We start from the raw sequence: 22,148 nt of genomic DNA, 5'->3' as shown, positions 1-22,148 counted from the left end.
GTGTGTGTGTGTTTATGTGTGTGTGTGTGTGTGGGGGGGGGGGGGTAAGAGGGGAGATAGAGCCAGGAGAGAGTCAGTTGCCCGCCATCCATAACAAGAAGTCAATAGACAAGGTCTAAGATTTTAAAAATCAAGACATGGCAGTAAAAGCAGGTAATTAAGAAATATGGGGATAAGTGCAAAAAGAAACAGCTAAAAGCAATGCAAGTAGCCACTTTAAGGAGTGGGAAATGAGGGATGTAGCGAAGTGGGTCAGGAATGGAGGGTAAGGGTCATGGTGAGCCGGTGAATGTTCAACAACTGGTTCTCCGGGGGAGGGGGGAGGAGGGAGGAAAGGCCCTGGTTTTGAGCACTTGCCCATGTGAGTGGTGTAAATATTCCCACCGTGGCTAATTTCAAGGTGCTGGGAGGATATCACCAAAAGCAGAGTTAGAGGAGAATCACAGTAGCAACGTTACTAATATTTCTACCATTAGATACAGCCATCCCTGGCATCCTCAGGGAATTGGGTCCAGGACCCCTGAGGACACCAAAATCCACAGACCCGCAGATGCTCAAGTGCCTTATAATGTACGCATACTCTCCCATATACTTTAACTCATCTCTAGGTTACTTATAATACCTAATACAATGTAAATACTATGTAAATAGCTGTCATATTGCATTGTTTAGGGTATAAAGGCAAGGAAAAGTCGGTACCTGTTCAGTACAGATGCAACCATTATAGGCCTAATTACATAGTACAGGCCAGCAACAACGTAACTTCCCCCTCCATAATTTAGGTCTGTTTGGTTGAATCTGCCGGTGTGTGTGGAATCCCAGCATGTGAGAGACATAACCTCAAGAGCACAAACTAGTAGCATAATTAGAAAGTAATGACTTTAATATTTAGTACCTCTGCTTTTAATATAATTTATTTAATTGAAAGTTTGCATAATTTAATTGTTAATAATAGCTGTGTTTAACAACCAACTTGCAAAACTGAAAATGTAACAACAGGCTCTCACAGGCCAGGACAAGCCGACTCCCGCACATCACGTGGGGTGCTATGGGCCTTGTCACACTGTCAGACTTCATGAACTCTGTATAATTATCACTCTGCTAGACAGAAAATTAGAGAGCACACAAGTAAAATGCATGCACCAGGTGTTCTAAAGGACGCCTGTTCCGAAATCTTAAAAGAATGTGAACAATCCAAAAATAAATAAATAAAGATGGAAAAAAATATGTGAACAGTCCTCTTGCAGATCCCCTAAATGCCTGTTTTCTTGTTTAAAAATATTTTTTATTGATTTCAGAGAGGAAGGGAGAGGGAGAGAGAGAGAGAAGACAGAACCATCAATGATGAGAGAGAATCATCCCGGACATATCCCCTTGACCGGAATCAAACCCGGGACCCTTCAGTCTGCAGGCTGACGTGCTATCCACTGAGCCAAACAAGCTAGGGCCGAATGCCTGTTTTCTGTTCCAGTTTCTGTGTGGGTTGTGACTAGAGACCAAATCCAGACCTGGCCCTTGACTGCTGCACAGTGCTACCTTCTCATACTCGTACACACACAATACGCACACCAACACTAACAGCTGCGGTTACCTTATTACATTAATGTAGTCAAACTTAATCCTCAGAACCCCATCTTACAGCTGAGAAGGCAGAGGTTTAATGAGTGGAGTCAAAGCTTCTTAGTGTTTATAACGTAGAATCACAGAACAGTCCCAGCGGAAGGTTCTCAGGGGCCTGGGTCTCCTCTGCCACCTGGTCCTTGAACCGCAAACAGAGCTTCAGCCTCAACAGACCTTGCTGCTACTTGGCGTCCATAGTCACCAGGGAGACCTTCCCACTGTCGGTGGACCACATCCTAAGGCCTCAGAGGACAAATCTGGTCCCTGTTCGGTGGGACAGGCCTTCCACATGAAATGTGGGATGGCAGCTATTGCATACCCTGAGCTTCTCAGGGAAGAACCCAGGGTTGGGGATTGGGTTGTGTCTCAAATACACTCCATCTGCCAAAGACAGAGTTGGAAGCGGCCGGACGCAGGCCTCTCTACAGGGTGGGAGGGAGTGGGAGGTCACCTGCCACCTTCCCGCAGGTCCACTTGAGAGGGCCGCAAAGTCCTTTAAAAGGTTCATAGGCTTCGACCAATAATTCCACTTTGGGAATTTATCCGAGAGGAATCAACAGAGAAGCACACGGACACATCCACTGCTGCCCTAGCTGGTCTGGCTCAGGGGATAGAGCATTGGCCTGCAGACTGAAGGGTCCCAGGTTCGATGCCAGGTTGTGGGCGCAATCCCCAGAAGGGGGCGTGCAGGACACAGCCAATCAATGATTCTCTCTCATCAATGCTGTTTCTCTCTCATCATTGCTGTTTCTCTCTCTCTCTTTCCCTCTCTCTGAAATCAATAAAAATATATTTTTAAAAAATTAAGACATCCACTGCTGTCTTATTTATCATAGGGAACAGTCTTTTAAATGCCCAACAATGGGGCATCACCAAAATGAGTTGCAGTACACCGATATAATGGAATATTATAAGTGCATTTAAAATCGTATTTTCAAAGAATATTTAATGGCATGGGACTTGTTCAAGATATAATGTTTAGTGAAACAGCCAGAACCAAGTTAAATACATAAAATGACCCCTACCTATTAAAAAGCACACAGTCTGTACGAAAATACATCAACCTGTTCATAGTGGCCATCCTGGGCTACGTGAATGTTAGTGCTTTTCACTTTTCCACAATGAACATTTAAAACTTTTATTAAAAATATAAATGTTATTTATTTAAAACACACACACACACACACCCTATAGCTTTGACTGAAGAATATTCCTCTCTGATTTTGGTCAAGCAGGTTTTATTTTTAAAAAATATTTTTTAATTGATTTCAGAGAAGAAAGGAAAGGGAGAGAGAGATAAAAACATCCATGATGGTAGAAAATCACCGATTGGCCACCTCCTGCATGCCCCACACTGGGGACTGAGCCTGCGTATGCCCTGACCAGGAATTGAACTGTGACCTCCTGGTTCATAAATTGATGCTCAACCACTGAGCCACCCAGGCCGGGCAGTCAAGCAGGTTTTAAAGAAATAAGGTGCAGCTGGAGTCTACCAGGTTTACACATTTCAGAAGCTTTTGTGGAACATAAATGTCTTTGCTCATTCAGGCTTCTCTGCTCCCTTGTTACCGAGAATGCTTTGGAGGCGGGGAATAAGATCCTTTAAATTGAATAAAATTATATAACTAATTGAAAGCGGGTTTCAGTGTGTGTGTGTGTGTACAGCCAAGGCCAGGCCCTCTCCCTGGGAAGGTCGGCAATCGGCTTACCCAGCAGCCTACCCACCCAGGGGAGTGGCGGGTGCTCTGGGCCTCAGTCCAGGCTTTATGTGAACCCAGTGAACTGACTAAAGATGAGATTTTCAAAACAACCTGCATTGCAGCTTCAGCTTCCTAGAATCTTGCAATGCTGCAAAGCTGAATTTTGTGCACAGGAGCCAAATGTTTTCTTACCTGGGGAATCAGCTTAGCAAGGCAGAAAGAACAGACTCTGAACAGGAGGTAGGGTTTCAAGGCCCAGTTCCATACCCATCTGGCTGGCTGAATGACCTTGAACATGACCCTGGACTCTCTGGGCTTCCCATTCCCAGACCCTGGGCTAATGCCCTCCCACTTCTTACTGTATGAAGCAAGGCACACCTGCTCTCAGAAAGCTGCAGGATGGCAGTACTAATGATAACTAAAAATGAGAAGGGTGGTAGTAAGAGACCATTTGACAAGTGCTTATAAAGTGCTAGGCCTTGTGCTAAGCAATTTGTATACATTACTAGAGGTCCAACGTACAAAATTTGTGCAAGGGGCTCAGCCCCCGCCACTGCCATGGCTGCCTTGCCCCCGTAGCCCTGGCTTCATCCGGAAGGTTGCCCAGAAGGATGTCTGGTCTAATTAGCATATTATGCTTTTATTATTATAGACTAGTGGCCTGGTGCAAGAAATTCATGTACATTGAAAGGAGATTAATTAGAGGAAATATTTTAATATTGCTATTTGCCCTTTCTCTATAATAGAAGTGTCCGAGGTGAAAGAAAATTAGTAAAATGTATATGAAAATCTTCCTCTTGTCAGAGTCTGGGGCATGCCGCAGGACCCAGAGTCAAGTCCCTGCCCACCTGCGGCACCTCAAAATCATGCAAGACCCAGACCCAGCTGGCACCACCCCCATTGGGCGAGATCCAGACCTGGCCGGCCCCACCCTTGTCAAGCCCGGCACTGGGAGGAGGGCACAGCCTCAAATCTCCTGTCAAGCCCTGCCAGGTGGGTGTGCCCTGAGGTCCCCCATCAAGCCCCCCCAAGTGGGGGGCGCAGCCTCAGGTCCCTGACCTGGTGCCGGGGTGGGGGGGCGCGGCCTGAGGTTCCCCGGCCTGAGGTCCTCTGTCAAACCCCATGGGCTGGGGGCATGGCCTGAGGTCCCACGGCCTGGTGCCGGGGTGGGGTGTGTGGCCTGAGGTCCCCCAGCCTGGCGCTGGGGCAGGGGGTGCAGCCTGAGGTCCCATGTCAAGCCCCACCAGGTGGGGGGGGGGGGCGCAGCCTCAGGTTCCTGCTGATTGCTTGTTAAGGCTCGTTGCAGGAACTCGGCCTCCACTGTGAGCGCAGCCATCTTGACTGTTATGGCATGATGGTCAATTTGCATATTCCCTCTTTATTAGATAAGATTTTATTTAATTCTTGTAATAGCCTTACATAGTTTTATGAAATCCTTTTAACCCTCCAGTATCAATCCATCTTATGGAAGAGAAGACTGAGCTCTGGGAGGTGACCTCCCAAAGGCGGCACAGCGGGATGGGAGGAGCTGTCATTTGCACCTGGCGTTGTCTGGCTCTGAGGCATCTCTGCTACGCTGCCTCCTATTTCAGAATGTGGGTGAGACACTTGGTAAATTAGGGGGGAAATGGGGTCCTAAGAAGGGGCTGGCTGGCAATTCCATGTGCCCCTTAAACTTGCTCTCGCTGACTCTCCCTCCCCTCCCCCTTTCTCACCCAGACTCACCCCTCCCCCAGCGACTCCCAAACTTTGCTACATTTTGGAATCACCTGGGAAGTTTGAAAACCCCAGTGCCCACGTTGCACCCTGTACCAATTTAATCATACTGTCTGGGAGGGGGGAGCCAGACATCAGTGTTTTTTTAAGATCCCCCAGTGATTCCAATGGGCAGCAGAGTTTGAGAACCACTGCCCTAGAGGCCCCCTATTCTGCTGGGAGCCCCTGCAATGCTCATGCATTTTAAGACAGGCTCCGCGGTTGCCTGACTCAGTGTTAACCAGTGTGGCCACGGAGGGTGGGGTGAGAAATCAAAGAACATCATTGCACACTTAATACAGACTCATTTGCAGAAACCACAGATAAAGCAAATAGAAAGATACCGTCACATCAGGAGGACCCAGGTTAATGGATAATGCTGAACCCAAGAGATGGGTGATGTAATGGTGGACCCCCAAGCTTCCGGGTGGGTGATGTGTTTGGATATGCCACCCTGGTCATCACATTCCCTCCTCCATGATCGGCCCCATGCATCCCAGACCATCCAATTAGGCTGCCAACAGCCTTCTCTGCTCTCTCTCCGCCGGATGGAAGTTGGTATTAAATGAGAGAGAGCCATTGTAAAATAGGCACTGTAGTCCCTCTCCCCAAACCTCTGGGCAAAGGTCAGGTCCCCTGTGGCCCAGCCTTCTGGTCTGAAGGAGGCCATTCCCCCAACTCACAGCCCTTGATACTTCTCGAAGCACTTGCGCTTACATGATCTTAATATTGTCCAGGGAAGTGTGACTCTGGTCACCCCACCGGGCAATGACAGCCACAGAGAGTTTGTGCAGGTGCAGAGCTCTGGGTACCACACGGCCTCCTCAGGCAGGAAAGGAAAAGAAAGTGCTTGCACCATCTCTATGCCGTCAACACTAGCATTGGCTGCTCCTCCCCCTGCCACAGAGTCAAGCTTTCCTAGAAGGTGGGAGTACCAGGGACATGAGGCCTGTGGGGTTCGGCTACAAGTTCTTCAGTGTCACCCCGTATTTGGCCCCAGGCAGGCCTCATCCTTCCAGAGACCCTGCCACAGAGGGAACCCCAGTGGAAACCCACCCCAAATGGGGAGGGACGAGGTATGAATGACCTTGAGGAGGAACAGAACCCAGTCAAGGTCAGGAGCAGTTCCCAGGTCAGCCCTCTGCTGGGCCCAGAGGCCTGGACGTCTGCTGTGCTGGGGGCCCCACCAGACCTTCTCATGTTTTACAGAGGCTGCTGCCAGGAGTCTAAGAATCCCTCCTTCCATTTGCCATCTGGCCCAGGGAAGGAGAGAAACAAGGACCCTCTGGCCAGAAGCTCCTCCTGCAACGCCCCCTCCCCCCCGCCCTCCCCCCTCCCCCCCCCCTCCCCCCCCCCGCATTCAGGGCTATTGTTTCTGCCCAGCCCACCTGGGAGTTAGGAGCATCACTAACCCTCTGTTCCAGTGGGAGGGGTGAGATCCAGGAGCAGGGCACTGGGCTCATGTCAGCCCTGCTGCTCACTGGCTGTGCGGCTGGGAACAAGTCTCTGTCCTGCTGGTCTGGGTCTCTCCCTCTGAAAAGTGAAGGTGTTCTGGAGGGACAGAGATAACAAATACACGGTCCACGTGCTACCCACAGGCTTCTGTCTCTGCAGCAGGCATTGCTAATGGCTCACTGGGTCCTGCCTGAGCCTTACAATCCTTCTCGGTGGCCAGACTGGGCAAATGAGATGACGTTTGAGTGTCTGCCTGGGGTCACATGACCCCAGAGCTCTGACAGCTGTTCACATGTGAGCGCCTTGCTAAGCCTCTAAGACTCGGGGGCCTCTCGGCATTCAGAGCGGATTCCCGGAGGCCTCTGCTACATTAATCCTCACATGCCTTCACCTCTGCCCCTTCCTCTCCAGCCCACGGTGCCCGCAGCCCCCTGAGGTGCCCAGCAGTCTTCCGACTGGTCTCCTTGGTGCTCCCGTCTCTCAAACCCCTGTGTGAGATTGGCATTCTCTAATTATCACTTCCATTTTGCAACTCCTCCAGAATCTTCCATAGTTGTCACCATTTGTAGAAATTTTGGCACTTGGACATCCCAGCCCCCTTCCTGATTTGGGGGACTCTCCCACTCTGTGATGTACTGATGGGATGCAGCGCCTCACTTTCCATCGCGAGAGCTGAAATGGGGCTCCTCCTACCCAGAGTCCTCTGCTGGTCACAGAGGGGGCACATGGCCCGGGTTGGCCAATCAGAACCTCCCACCCAGGAAGGGACAGGACTGATCTGACTTCCTGCTCTGGGCCCTCTGGATGCCTGGTGCTCGCCTGTGTTCCAAGTCTGGTTCTCTACTGGCCCCCGCCCCTTGATTCTGTGAAGGCCCCAAATCCCTGCCCACTTAAGAGGGCGAAAGGTGACTTCTGTCGCTAGCAACCAGGAATCCTGACTGAGTCAGCTCCCTTGTCCCTACCTCATCGGATCCAGCTCACCGGCTTGGCCTTTGAGGGGCCCACACTCTGCTCCCACCTCTACCTTTAGCCATCAGTTTGCTCGGCCCTCTTGAGGTCACACTTTTCAGATTGTCAAGAGAGGGACACAACTTTAAATGTTAGGTCTCAGGTCCCAATAAAATAGTGACATCTCCCTATATCCCAATATTTTGATGACCACACCTTTTTTTTCAGGCTGCTTTTCACATCTGAAAGAAATACAGAACTTCTTCGCCAGCTCTTGTATGTCCTATCCTTTGGTTTGGGAAAACATGGTCCCCAAATCGAGTGCTCCTCAGTGGCCCCCCACAGCCTCACTCCCCTTCCCCACTTACCCCACGACACCCATCCTCAGAAGGATCTGCCCCTCTGAGGCTCTGGCCAGCCTTAATCATCCCTCAGGAGCCATCCCGACTCCTGCTCCTGCTAAGATGTCTCCTCTGATGCCTCCACATCGTGTGGTCTCCCTCCTCCTTCAACCTTCCCAAGACTTTCTCCCCATGTCCCACTATTTGTGGTAATAAAGCCTATCATTTGCTTCGGGCCTTCCCTGTGTCAGACCTGAAACCAAACAGTTTCAATGATTTACCACGATCACCTTATGAAGTACATATCATTACTGTTAGGTTGGAGAGAGCCCAGGATCGGATACATGCAGACATGACAAGATAATGGACTTCCCCTGGAATTTCATCGTCTCCGTGCTCTCCCACCCCCCCCTTCACCAGAGGCCACCACAAATTCCCCCGGCGTAAGCCGCCGCTCTCCCACCGGCCTCGTGCCCCTGTCCGTCCACACTCTCCCCTCCTCCTCCCTGCTGGACCTTCCTCCAGCCACGCCTTCCATCGACCCACTGACCCCGCCTCCCCTCTTCCCCCCGCCCCACCGCGGCCGAAAACTCAAACCGCCTTTCACAACCCCACCTCCGTCCCTGCATGCCTCCGGCGCCACGCAGTCGGTCTGTCCGTGCACCGCCGCAGCTGCTAAAGCCGCAGCCGCTAAAGCCGTAGCCACTGCGGGAGCTGGCAACTCAAGTCCCCTGCCGCCTCTGCCTGCTTTCCCAGTCGGTGCACACACGCCTCCGTAGGCTCTACCTTCCTTCTGTCCTTCCTCCTCCGTTCTGCCCCTGGGAGGTTGCAGCTTTTAAACTCAACTGCCGATATCTCTCCCAAGCCCACCCAGGCCACCTCTCCCGCGCTATCCCCTCCCCTTACAGGCCTGCCTTAGTAACCTGTACCCCACTCAGTGCCCTCTGTAAGGTCTAACCGTCCGCCTTCCGCTGAAACTCCGCCACCATGACTGCCAGCACTTTAGTTCACAGGTGGCCGACCAGTTCCCTTTGCGAGAGGTTGCAGCTGTGCTCTCTTCAGACCCTCTTAACGAGAAGCTTCCTTCTCCCCTAGAGCCCAACTCCTAAGAACGTCAGCTCCAAAACAGCCTCTCTAACCCGACCTTTAAGGTCTTTATTAGTCCTCAAACCCAGGTCCGAGATCGAGTGAAAAATGGCCTTGAAGGTTCTTAATGCCCTGGAGGAGCAGGCACACTCAGAATGGGAGGCCTGCCTTCCACAGGAGGTAGACCTGCAGACACGCCTTAGTTGTTTGTGGCCCTGAGGTGGACGGCAGCCGCGCATGGTCCCAAGGGGGCCGTGCGCGGTGGGGGTGCAACGAAAGGACGCACACCGCCTGGAGAATGCTTCAAATGCGGAAATGAAGGCCACTGGGCAATGCAGTGCCCCTGGCCCCGAGCTCCGACCAAGCCCTGCCCGGCATGAGGTCAAAATGGTCACTGGAAGAGTGTCCCTGGAAAAGTGGCGGGCCCCTTACGCCTCAGCATAGGGGGACCACCCTTCCAGTCCAGGACCCACCCGCTGGCCATGTTGGAACTGGCTGAAGACTGAAGAAGCCCAGCCTCGATGACTCCAATCCCCTCGCTGAGCCTCGGGTCACAATGAAGGTAATAGGTCACCTTCCCGGTTGACACGGGGGCTGCCTTCTCTGTCCTGCCCTCCTTTTTAGGGCCCCTTTATCCTTCCAAGATCTCGGACATGGGTGCTGACGGCAAATCCACCTGCCCTCTGGCCACTGGACCCCTTCCCTGCCTCCTTGATAATAGCATGCTCCATGCCCCTGTTAGGACGAGACATCCTCACCATCCTAGTGGCCACTCTGCAGCTCACTCTGAGCCCTTCAGCTTCCCTGCTCCTCCCACTACTGGCCCCCTCCCTTTACAGGGACAAAGATCCTCCACTGCCATGCATCCCGTCATGGGGCCCTGTTGTCCCAGACCACAGTAGCCTAGCTCAGTCGTCGCCTACCTCAGTCTTCGCTGTGAACGCCTTTTCTCCTTCTCTCCGCCACAACTGTCCCCTCCTCTGAACTGAAAACTGCTCTGACCTCGCCCCATCCCCCTCCACCCTCCCCAAAGGAAAAATGCGGCAGTTTTAAAATCAAGCGGCTAGAGGCCTGGGAACAGGCTGCGCGACCTGCTCCCTCCCTCTCCCCGCCTTTTCTCCAGCCTCCAGGTCCCTGGCTTCCACTGCTCCTTCCATTTTCCTTTGGATATCAGCTCATTTTAATGTTTTCTCCCACTTTCGTTGCAATACCTACCTCTCTCAGGCTCACCGAGTGCCTCCCACCATCCCCGAAGAAGATTCGGCGACACCATCCAGGACCGGATGACACATTCCTCACAGGCTCTTACCTGGCAAGGGACCCTCCAATTCTGCTCAGGTTTTTCATATTTTCAGGTGAAACGGACACGGAATGATGAGGGAGTCATCAATTCTACTGTCTGGATGGGAAATCCTCTAATGTCGCTCTCTACGAACCCTGGACCTACTCCTATGCCCACCCTCATCAACACAACTTCCCATCTACTCTCTAACATCAATCCCTCCTCCTCTACATCCTGCTGGATTTCTGTCACTGGCTCGAACCCTCATCATAGCCACTCAATTCCAACCTATTGAACCATCTAACTAAACTCTCTCTAGAAATTCGCAGCTCCTGGCCGGACCTCCTGCCCATGGCCCTGGCCAAACTCCAGCTACACCAAGGAGCCCCATTTTCTTGAGCCCTTTTGACTCTTCTTGCTCAACCACCGTCTTCTGACTGATCCCCCTCCCCTGGGTACGTCTCTCCCATATCTGTCTTTAACCAGGCAATTGCTCCGAGAACACGAGAGCAGGTTTCTGCCCAAGCCAGAGCCGACCGACCAGGACTCCCAAGTCCAGCCCTTCACACTGGTGACTCGGTCCTCCTTAAGAACCTACAACCACAAGCCTTGGAGCCTAGGTGGGCAGGACTTCACACTGTAATCCTCACAGCCTCCACTGCGGCCAAGCTGCTTGGCGACTCCAGCTTGGAGACCTGTCCTGGCACCACCTCTCCAGACTCAAGAGGACCCCGGAGCAGCATGACTTCTATAAATGTGAGGTGTTGGGCCCCACTAAGGTCTGCCTTAACCGCCCTCCCCTCCTCCTTCTCCTCCTGGCCCTGAGCAACCTACACCCACCCCCACCCGCTTATGTGTGGAGGTTCAAGGTCCGTGAAACCTACTACCAGAACAGCAAACAAGTCACCTGGCAGGTAGGATCTCAGGACTGCCCTCTGTTCGGATGTCAGACAAAGATCCAGATGGCTGTCGACATCCAGTCAGTGTCCAAAACTGGCTGACCCTATGTCTGTTTTGCTTACAACCAGTGGAACCCAGACAGATGTAATCAAGATGTCAACACCTATGGGGTTGCCACAGAAGAGACTATCATACCACATTGCAGCCAGTCTCACCAAGGCCAGCCCAGGTACCTTCTTTTGGTGCAACGGCACCTTAAGGAACTGCATGAACTCCTCTGACCCCAGGCCTTGCTTCGTGGTCACAGTAGTTCCCCAACTAACCTTGTATGGAGAGTCGGAGCTCACTGGTTGCTCCCTCCATCCCATCCCTGGACCCGCTGGGCTGCCTTCCCCCCTGTCATTTTAGGGGTGAGTATCGCTGCCTCAGTAGGCCTCACTGGGGGGACCTCGGGAACAGTCTGGTCACTGCTCAGTACTTTAATGACAAGCTCCAGTTAGCCGTGGAGTCTACTACCGCCTCTTTTTAGCCTCCCTACAGTGACAAGTGACATCAGTAGCCCAAGTAGCCCTGCAGAACCAGCTCGCCTCAGACCTTCTGACTGCAGAAAAAGGAGGAACCTGCATATTCCTTCAGGAAGAATGCTGTTACTACATCGAGTCCGGAGTAGTGGAGCAAAACGTAAACGTACAGACCCTGACTAAGCTGAGTGAAGAACTACATGCAGGACACTTCCAGAACAACTCTCCTTCCGGCTGGTTCCAAAGCCCCTTAGCCACCTGGGTCCTACCCATGATAGGGCCCCTGATTCTCATCTGTGTTCTTTTTTCTCCTAGCCCCCTGCCTCCTCAAGTTCATCCACTCCCGAATCGCGGAGATGTCACGAGTGACTGTGAATCAGCTCCTGCTCCATCCCTACACTCGGCTCCCCTCCGACCTGCCTCTGCCAAACCCTGGCCTTTAACCGCCCCCCCTACGCCGCCCGTGGTCAGCTGGAAGTAGCTAGAAAGAGTCGTCGTCCCCTATCACCAAAAGGCCGGGATGTTAGGTTGGAGAGAGCCCAGGATCGGATACATGCAGACATGACAAGATAATGGACTTCCCCTGGAATTTCTCACAGATCAAGGTGCCAGACACAGATACCAGCTTCTTCTCCCTGAATTCACATACCCCCACACAGATAAGAACTTCGTCCTGAATATTCCGCCCATTCCCTGCAGCAGAGAATTCCTCAGCTCATGTCCCCGCCCCTCACCCAACCGCAGTATAAAAAAAGCGCCCCCCTCCCTGTTGGTGTGAATCCACGTGCCCTGTCCTTGGGGTACGTGGGTCTCCCGGGGACGCAGAATAAACCTTTTCCTTTCCTTTCTTTTCTGATTCACTGGACTCTATTTCTTGCGCCGCCTCCTGAGCCACCTAACCTAACAATTACATCCATTTTAAAATTAAAAAAAAAAGATTTTTTCATTGATTTTTAGAGAGAGGGAGAGAGAGAAACATTGATGTGAAGAACACAACACTGATTGGCTGCTTCCTGCAGGCTCCCTACCAGGGATTGAGCCCCAAACCCTGGCATGTGTCCTGACCAGGAATCAACCCAGCAACTTTCTGGTACACAGGACAACACACAACCAACTGAGCCACACCGGCCAGGGCTCATTACATCCGTTTTATAGATGAAGAAACCGAAGCTCCGTGAGAGTAATTAGTACAGTGGCAAAGCCAGGACTCAAGCCCTGTCTGTCTGGCTTCTGAACTAGAATGTCAGCTGCGTGATGGGCGGGGCCTGGTCTTGCTCTGTGCTGTGACCCAGGGTCTGGAATGATGGCAGGCTCTCATGAGTGTGTGTGGAATTAACGATGCCATAAACCGTGGATCTAATCGGGTCTTCTGTGCAGTTACAAGGGTGCACTATGCACTCCAAGAGGGTTACCAGCCACCTAGCTGCAGCCTTCTTTGGTGCTCTGGGCCTGGCCACGATGCTGCCTGCTTCTCAAAAGCACTGCCTTGCACTGTCTGCTTTATTTCATGAATGTTGGTTGCCTTCCCCAGGGTATTATTAGCACTTTCATCTTAAATACGATAATCACGGAGGGTTCCCAGCAGAGCGTGGGACACAAGTGAAACCGAAGAAGCATAGACATGCTTCTTATGCCCTCGGCCCCAAACATCAGTCTATATTCGGGACCCAGTGATTCCCCAGCCAGTAGCCCAGATGCCGCTTTTGTCGGCGGTGGGAGTGGGTCACGGAGCACCATCCACCCTCCCCTTAGCGGAGCCGCTCCTCTGCCCCACCTCTGGGTTTATCCATGAGCGACCCACCATCCACCAAGAGCATGCAGACTCAGCCTGGGCCCAATGCCCGCCTAGGCACTACCAAGACTGAACCCTGGGCCGTCACAGGCCACACAGAGACCTCTGGCTCAGCCCCTCAGCCTCGCTCCATCAGTGACATCTAAGGGGCCAAAGAAAGGGCTGCACCGCCTCCGAGGCAATGGCCTTGCCAATGCCCTTTAACTGGAAAGAGAGCAGCCCAATCCTAGGGGTCCCGCCTTGTCCCAGGCTTTCTCCAGGTTGTGCCTGCTGAGCTGGGCTGATCCTCGGGCTGAGGGGTGGGAGGAAGGACAGACTGCACTCCAAGCTCCTAGGAACCGGGTCCAGCTTGGCTCTGCCCACACCAGTGCATGATGAGCAAGTTCCCTCCTCCTGGGACTGCAGTTTCCTCAGGAGACAAAATACATAAGCTCACCCAGCACAGTGCCTGGCACCAAATAATCACTCAGTAAATACTAGTTGCATTATCATCTGCAAAATGAGGATCTGTGTCTCACCTGTCCTTGTGCCACCAGACCTAGCACAGCCCCTGAACACACGTGCTCAGAAGTGTCTGCTGAACAGAATTGAGACACCAGGGCCCTCTAGCGCCGACAGTCTGTGGTTAGAAACAGCCTCCACTCATCCGCCAACACTGACAGGACCCTCCTGGGTTTGGTGCTGGCCACAGAGAGGTGAAATTCCTCCTGTGAATGTCAGCTCCGTGACAATCTCTCTGTTTTGGTCACTCCTGTATCCCCAACATTGAGCACAGTGCCAGGCACCTATAGATTCTCAATAAACATTTACTGAATGAACACATGACTGGGAAGTAGGCGATATTTCCAGAAAGCCCCCCCTCCCCCCTGACCACCAGCCCAGAGGCCAGGGCAGAGACTGGCTCCTATTGTCAAGCAGAGCTAGGCTGCCAGAGGGGCCGCATCCCTCCTATGCCTGCCCTGGGCCTCCAGCCAGATCCATTATTTTTCCAGTCACCTGGGGCTACTCTAATTCTCAACCGATAAAGGGAAACAGAGGCCTGGCCTGTGTTGCGCTCTGGGGGATGCAGCGGGGTTGATTGTGCAGCACCTGTCTGGGGGGCTCCCCACATAAGACAGTAAGGGCAGCTCCTCTGGGCTTGGCTCTGGGTGCCCCACCAGCAGATCCTTGGGAAACTTATAGAGGCTGCTGCCTTTTCCATTATTGCCCAATGGCCCCGTGACTACCTTCTGGGGGCTCTGTATGAGGAGGGCAGAGAGGCCTCCCATCTGCATAGAAATTGGGACTTTCTGGTCCTCCATCACCCACACCCTGTGCCGTGGAGCCCCAGGCCACTCTGCCTGACTCCTTGGTGGTCTCCCAGATGGATGGGGAGGGCTAGAACCCACCCAGGGCTGTAGGGTGAGCTGGTAGCCAGAGGCATAGGTGCTGGGGATGTCAAGTACATATTAGGCCTTAGTCAGGAAGGGACAGTGGCGCTTGGGGTGCGAAGGGGGGCTCCTGTCAATTATAGAAGGCCATGAGTATGGCCTCCTGGGCCAAAGCGACGGGCCGTGGTAGGCCTCAGGAAGCAGAGGATTTTCACGAAAGCCTGCTCTCAATGCTTGCGCAGAGGAGGAGGCCCCACCCCATGCAGCCTCGTGGCTTCCCACAGTTGCAGAGGGCCTGTGGCCCCTTGAGCCAGGGGATCAAGAAGGTGCCCTGGTGTCTAGAATATGCTGTTCCTGCCCTCAGCAGCTTGCGCTTTCCCTGGGAAGATGAACTAGAGGAAGGGACGGGTCTGCAGGCCCAAGCAGAGGCTGACCAGCTGAGGAAGGGGGATGAATACAAGCTTGTTTCCCCCCCTCCCCCCCGTTACTGTGAGACCCTCACAAAGGACCGACAGCCAGGCAGAAGGCAGACCCTGAAAGGGGCACTCAGAGCACGCCGGAGGGGGTACACACACTCCAGTTCATGCTGGATTAGAAGTATTTTCGCCATCATGGCTGCCTTCTTCAGATTACCTTCCGCTCTATTTCCCAATTAAAGTATGGCTCATGGAGCCAAGAACAATGCTGTAGTTCTAGCCTGTGGTCTGACCACCACAAAAGGGAGAGGGAAGATTTCCTCCTTGTCTGGACTCGAACATTTTTCTGCCTTACAAAAGCAGCTCAGTTGACTCATATCTGAACTCCACCATTAGGGATTATTCCTTTGGTGCTATGCCTTGATGCTCTTAACATATACACACTACTAAGAAGGGCACAGTGATAGGAGATGTGGGTCATTCCGAATGACCTTTGAGAACTTGTCTAGAGGCAGATCTGAAGGAAAGGAGCATGAAGACATTGGTGGAGAATGTGGAGGGGTAGATAAGAAAGAAAGACTAGGTGGGTAAGGCCAACGCAAACTCTTAACCTCAGATCTTGCCTGATGAGGTCATTGGGCATCAGTGAGTTTGGTGTTCTTCACACCGTGTTCTACAGAGAAGCCCTGACAGATGAGCTCCCTGGTGGTCAGAGCCCCTGCTCCTCACCCCACCATCAGTGTGAGGCCCAGAGAGGGGAGGGCACTTGCTCTAGGACACCCAGTGAGTCAGTAGGTGATGGCTATGCCCAGGGCCACACCCAGTTCGCAGACACTCAGGTTCGTGCCCTGTTCCAACCTTGTCAGGTCTAGAGGACCTGCTCATAGGAAGAGGACAGGAAGGTCACCCTGAAAAGACATGGGGCATCACATCAGTTACCTGAAGGTGGTTCAGTGGTTTCACTCCCAAGGTACAGACACTGGTGGGGCATTCCACTGATCTCACCTACCTTCCTGGCACATCTGTGTGGGGAATGTCCCCATCCCCTTTCCTGAAGCCACCAGCAGGGAGCTCTCAGACCCCAAAGGGTTGCTTCCTTGCCTGGCCAGGGGATAACATAGGTGGCCAAGCAGAGGAAGCTGTGCTACTGCAATTCCACCAGCAGAGGGCGGTGGCTGCGCTGCTCTCAGCAGCGTTCAGAACTGTAGACTGTGTGGGAGGAAACTCGGCCCACCAGCTCTTCCTAAGCTGAGGTCCTAAGACACACTCCGCCCTGGCTTGAGTGTTCCTAGTGCTCAATCGACTAGAAAATTCCTTTTTATATCGAGATGAAAATCCATTTCCTTGTAATTCTTGTCATAAGCGCTTAGCTCTTCTGCTTCTGGGGCCACACAGAAAAAGTCAACCCCTTTTTGCTTTGCAAGCTCTCGGGAGTTGGAGTCCCCTCTCCTAGTTGGCCACCCACAGAGCTATGTGACTTTGGGCAAGACCCTTTCCTCCTTTGGATCTTTATTTTCTTACCTGTGAGACAATAGGATGGGTTCTGATACATTAATTCTAAGGCTCCTCCCAGTTTTGACATCCCAAATGATGGCTTTCCGTTACCACTGAAGGGCAGGAGAGGGGACGCTATGTACCGCCCACTCTTGGCTTGGGCTTCCAGCACTCACAGTGGCGCCCAGGCACTCGGTTCCCACCCTCCACGCTACAGCCTGTTCTTAGACCCTTTCCCTTGGGGTTTGGGTTCTCCTGGCTGCTGCATACACACCCACCTCCACCTGAGCTCATCTTCAGCCCAGGCCTCGCTGACACTGTCCATTAAAGGCCTGTGACCCAGCTGTCACGAGGGGGCTGCTCACAGGCTACCTCCATTACCACGTTGTCCTCCTATCCCGTTCTATCATCTCCTCGGATAATCGCTATTCTTTTTGGTGTACATCTTCCCCAAGCTGCACACAGTGGGCAAGTGGAGTAGTGTCCTCCCATCCCTGCCCACTGCCCCTGTGGGCCCCCAACACGCCCTCCAGGGCTTCGGGAAATTGTCAGGCACAGTCTTAATTTTTCGAGCTGCTGCATAGCTCTCCCCTGCCCCTCAGAACACTATCTCTTCCTGTAAAACACTTTAACCCCGGGATGTGGAGGGAGGCAGCCTTCAAGGTGGCCCTGTAATCTCCACCTCCTGGTACACACACACCCTGGGCAATCCCCTCCCACATTCCAGCAGGGCTAACAGGTCTGTGATGCTAACAGAATGTGGCTCCTGAGAGCTGTAAGGGCTCCTGGTTTCTGTCTGGAGGCCTTGCTCTCTTGGATCATCACTGGGGGAGGCTGGCCGCCATCAGAGAGGACTCAGCCTATGGAGAGGCTCAGGCGTCAGCAACTAAGGCCACCCGGTTCCCCCAATCAGATGACTGCAGGCCCAGCTGGCGGCCCAGCTGTAACCTCATGGGAGATCCTGAAGCAGAACTACCAGCTACGTTTTGGGGTAATTTATTATAAAGAAGGAGAAAACTAACACAGATATAATTCCCATTTGTTGTGAGGCAGGCAGAGAAGCAGTAGCACCTGAGATTTTGAAATAGTAAACTGAGGCACAGAGCAGGTAAGCCATGTGGGTGAGGCTTTCACCAGCAGGTGGTCCACAGCCAACGAGGAGTGGACCTAACCTGTGAACTTTCTTGGGTCCCCAGTGTGGGCTCCAACCCCTGACATTTTAGAGGCTCTCCCCTCACTTTTTTTTTAAGTAGTAAGAAGAAAAGTTAGGAAAATTGGGAAATACAGATGAGGAATGACTGATTTTATTTCTTGGTGAATATTGGCTCAATTTTATACTCAGCAGGAGAGAGTTTTGTTTTTTGTTTTTTTTTCCTGTGGCATTAAGTATTTTTGACATCACCATTTTTAATGGCAGCATTGTATTTCACAGTATGGCTATATCACAGTATATTATGCAATCTCCTACTTTTGGATGTATATGTGATTTATAATTTGCAACACTTTAAAAAGGCTGTAGTAAACACAGCTGAATCTTTGCACACATATGTGAATGTTTGAAAATATATTTTTATTGATTTCAGAGAGGAATGGAGAGGGAGAGAGAGATAGAAACATCAATGATGAGAGAGAATCATTGATCGGCTGCCTTCTGCATGCCCCCCACTGGGAATAATGTCTGCAACCCTGGCATGTGCTCTGACCGGGGATCAAATCGTGACATCCTGGCTCATAGGTTGACATTCAACCACAACGGCCGGCCATATGTGAATGTTTTGAAGGATAAATTCCTTTCAGTGAAAATGCTGGGTTAACTGGTCTTCACTTTACAATATGCTTTTGTTATAAAATTTTAATTGCCCTCCGAAAAGGTTGTACTAATTTGTATTCACAAGAGCAACTCAAGAGAATGACCGTTTCCCTATAAACCTGGCAGCACAGAATATTATAATGACTTTAACTTCCTTATTTTTAGATGAAAAATAAGATTTCATTGATTTCATTCACAAGTCTTGGATCTGGCAAAGTTGGTTATGTCTTCATTTGCTTACTGGGCATTTGCATTTCCTTGCTTGTGAATGACCTCATTATATGAGGTACTCATTTCTTTTTCTTAATGATTGATAAGAGTTCTTTCTATGTTAGAGATATTAACTTTATATTATTATTCCTTTTCACTTTTAATCCATCTACAAAAACTAATGATTCTAAATATTTCTACTTTGCCTCTTTTTCCCTATTCAGTTCCCTCCCTAGTTGGTCGAGCCACCAAACCTCCCTTGGAATGATGTCTCCAGCAAGCTCAGGCTGATTTCTGGGGCTCAGAGGCATAAAATCATAGCAAGCTCAGAGACGGCCTCACTCATTGCTTTTGGATAAAGTGCAGCCAGGCAGCAAAACACTAGAAGTCAGGGGCAGTCACAGGCATGGGTTCCCCTTGTTAGCTCTGCTGGCCCCGGGTTGACGTCTGTATTTATGCAAAGCACTGCAATTTCTTTCAGAGATCACATCCTACCCACTGGGCCAGAAAAAACTACCATCCTCTTCACACCACACCCGCTTTGCCCTGGCCAGAGAGAGGATCAGCTACGGTCCCATTAGGGAGCTGCCCATTTGCTGGTTGCAAAGATGCCCTTGTAGATTTCAACCACCCAGATGCAAATTAGCCCTGGTTCCAATGTGAACAAGGTGTCCTGCTTCTCAAGGTCAAGTCCTATCTCAGGCTTCCTAAGGAATGTATTATTATGTGTATTTCTTTGCTTAGCTCAAGTTTGAAATCCTCCAATAGCTTCCCACTGCATCCCGGTGAAAATCCAAACTTCTTAGTGTGATCTCCAGGATTCTGGGTAATCTAGTCCCTTCCTAACTCTCCAACCGCATCTCCCACCGCTCTCCTGCTCATTCACGACGTTCCCCCTACATTGATCTGTTTGTTTGTTTTTTGCCTGGGTCCTTAGCATATGCTATTCTCTCTTGCTGAGACACTTCCCCGTGGTCTGCCATGACTGGCTCCCTCCCATCCAAGTTTTCAGAGAGGTCCTTTTTGACCATCTTACCTAGCATATTCTTCCAAGTCTCTATCACATTACTGAGCTGTTTTCCCCACAGCTCTCACTGTCTGCTATAATCGTAAGGTCTGGTTTGTTTCCCTGTGTATTGTTTGTCTCCTTGCCTGGCCCACACAGCTCCTGAGAACAGGAACCTTGTCTGTACATCTTGTTTGTACTGTTTGCATGATCCAGAAGGTTCTCCGGTCTTCTGTAGCTCCCCTTGGTGCTGTTCCCCCCGCCCCCGCCCCCCGCCCCCAGCGGTGCCTGCAAATTGCCAAGTGACCCAGGCCATCCTGTTGACGGAGGCTTGCTGGGTGCCAGGTCCTGCTAACCTCTGGGCCAGCACCGTCCTGTTTTCATTTGGTTCTCTCACCTTCCACTGTGTGACTTTGGGTAAGTTACCTAACTTTCCTGCGCCTCAGTTTCCTCATTTGTAAGACGAGGCAACCCGTTTGCAGGGTTGCTGTGCGCTCTCAGTAACACAGGGAACAGTCCCTGGCCCATTTACATGCTCCAGAGGTATGAGTGATTGTTCTCATAACAACACTGCCAGTAGATTTATTTCCTCCTGGTTATAAATAAGAAAGCCAAGGACTTAGGGTCTAACAGCTCAGCTAGGAAGTAGCTGAGTCAGGATTCTAAGACCTGAGGCCATGACTTTGTCCCGTCACATGTTCAAATTCTCTTTTACAGACAAACAAACTGGTGTGAAAACTCTCCCCTTTCCAGCGCCGCCCTCCCCACACATACAGAGCTAGCTCTTCCTGCATTCCTGCAGGTGCAGCAAGGCCCACATTACCTCACTCTTCAGTGCACACTCCCATCTCACAGATGGGCAAAGTGAGGCTGAGAAGGGGCAGGTGGGTGAGCAGAGAAGTCCAGTGTAAACCTGGTTCACTGGACATGCTTCCAGACACCCAGCGGGCAGCTTCTCCATGTGGGAAAATGGCTGCAGGCTACTGGGCTGGGACCTGCCAGAAGCCTCTGTGTTGTCTGCAGGGCCTCATCCATCAGACCCCTCATCCAGGGCCAACGTTCTGCATCTGGAAGATTGGAGTTTTGGCCAAGACTCGTTACCACTCTAAACCTCATAAGGTTATCCCATCTGGAAAGATCCTGGTCTAGTACCCTGGCAGTGCCCTGGGTGTTGGGAATAGGATGAGTGGGATTGTTCCCAGCTTTCAGAAGCCCAGTGGGTAGTAGCAAGAGCAGGTATGAAAACAGACTGAACCCCATGCCCCGTTGTTCCCCCACCCCCAACCTACCCCCCCCCCGGCCGCCCCCCGCTCATGGGTATGAGCAGAACCTGGTGGCAGACTAAAGGAAGAAGCCTGGTGGTTCCGGGGGGCTTCCCGGAGGTGGTGGCCCGGAACTCTGCAGGAAGGAGAGGCAGGAATTGTCCATGTGATCAATGAAGGAGAAGGGCATGGAGGTGGGAAGGATCAGGACAGGCTCAGGGTTGGGGTGGAGGGCAGTGTGAGTCCCAAAGGAGGGATGGGAGATTCATCAGAGCCAGGGCAGGGATGGACTTAATCCAGAAAGGGAGGAGAGGCCCTGGGGCTTTGAGAGTAGGGGAGGGCCCCATGACAGTGAGGGGAGATTTGGGAGAGGAGAGGCTGGGAGAGGAAACTCAATGCCCGTCTGCCACGGACCTTCCTTCTACAGGTGCAGACTGGCACCCCCATTGCGACTGTGGCTCCTCTCACCACCCACAGGAGGAGCTGAGAGCCGGAACTCACCCAAGGTCATGCAGCTGGTTTCTGGCAGGGCCGAGATTTGCACCCAAATCTACCTGATTATAAAGCTGTGTACTTTCTTTATTATCTGTTTGTTGTTGTTATTGTTGTTTAACTCAAGGTGGTGACTGCATTAATAGAAATAAAAAATGACAATGCAGAGGCCCCTTGTCTGCCACAGGGTGGAGAGAGACACAAGCTGCTTGGCCCCTTCCTTACTCACCCCCCACCCCCAGCTCCCACCCCCGCTGTGCTGGCCACTCCAGCTGTCCAGGGCAGGAGGGAAGCACCTTCTCAGGCCACTTCCTTTCCTTTGTCTGGGGCTGTGCCAGGAGGGGTCAGCTGGACAGGAGCAGGCGATGGAGAAAGAAAGGAAATTCCCACCAGTTGCAGGAAAGACTGTCTCTTGGAAATGCTATGCCCCCTCCTTGGGTCCTGGAGAAGTTTGGAACAGTGCGGGTGGGAGAGGCTGTCATCCTTTGCCCCCTTTCACCTGAGCATCACCCCACCTACGTCCTAAAATCTCAGCTCCCTCTACTTCTGACCTCCATGTGACACTGTGTAGGACACTAAGGTGCCTGGGGCCTCCCTTTCAGCATCTGTACATCTGAGCACCATCTGACGACATAGCATGTTGTTGTCAGGTCCTGTGCCAGCTACACAGAATGTCCCCAAGGAATTC

General features: G+C 51.9%; 1 protein-coding gene across 2 annotated transcripts in view; it reads right to left on the bottom strand.

Moving 5' to 3' along the window:
* The window catches only part of CORO2B (coronin 2B), a 133,977-nt gene that overhangs the window by 29,749 nt on the left and 82,080 nt on the right, over positions 1 to 22,148 (bottom strand). Inside the window, exon 1 of one of the 2 annotated variants that reach the window (XM_036305916.1) lies at positions 6,488 to 6,601. The exons of the other annotated variant lie outside the window; for it this stretch is intronic. Coding sequence (XP_036161809.1) covers positions 6,488 to 6,538 — 51 coding nt within the window. The 5' untranslated portion in view covers positions 6,539 to 6,601. Of the gene's footprint in view, positions 1 to 6,487; positions 6,602 to 22,148 lie in introns of those variants that run through there. 2 annotated transcript variants of the gene reach the window in all.

This window comes from Myotis myotis, unplaced genomic scaffold (assembly GCF_014108235.1).
Source record: "Myotis myotis isolate mMyoMyo1 unplaced genomic scaffold, mMyoMyo1.p scaffold_m19_p_1, whole genome shotgun sequence".
Taxonomy (NCBI): Eukaryota; Metazoa; Chordata; class Mammalia; order Chiroptera; family Vespertilionidae; genus Myotis; species Myotis myotis.
Note: the sequence above shows the minus strand (reverse complement) of the source record. Positions and strands in the feature narration are given on the sequence as shown.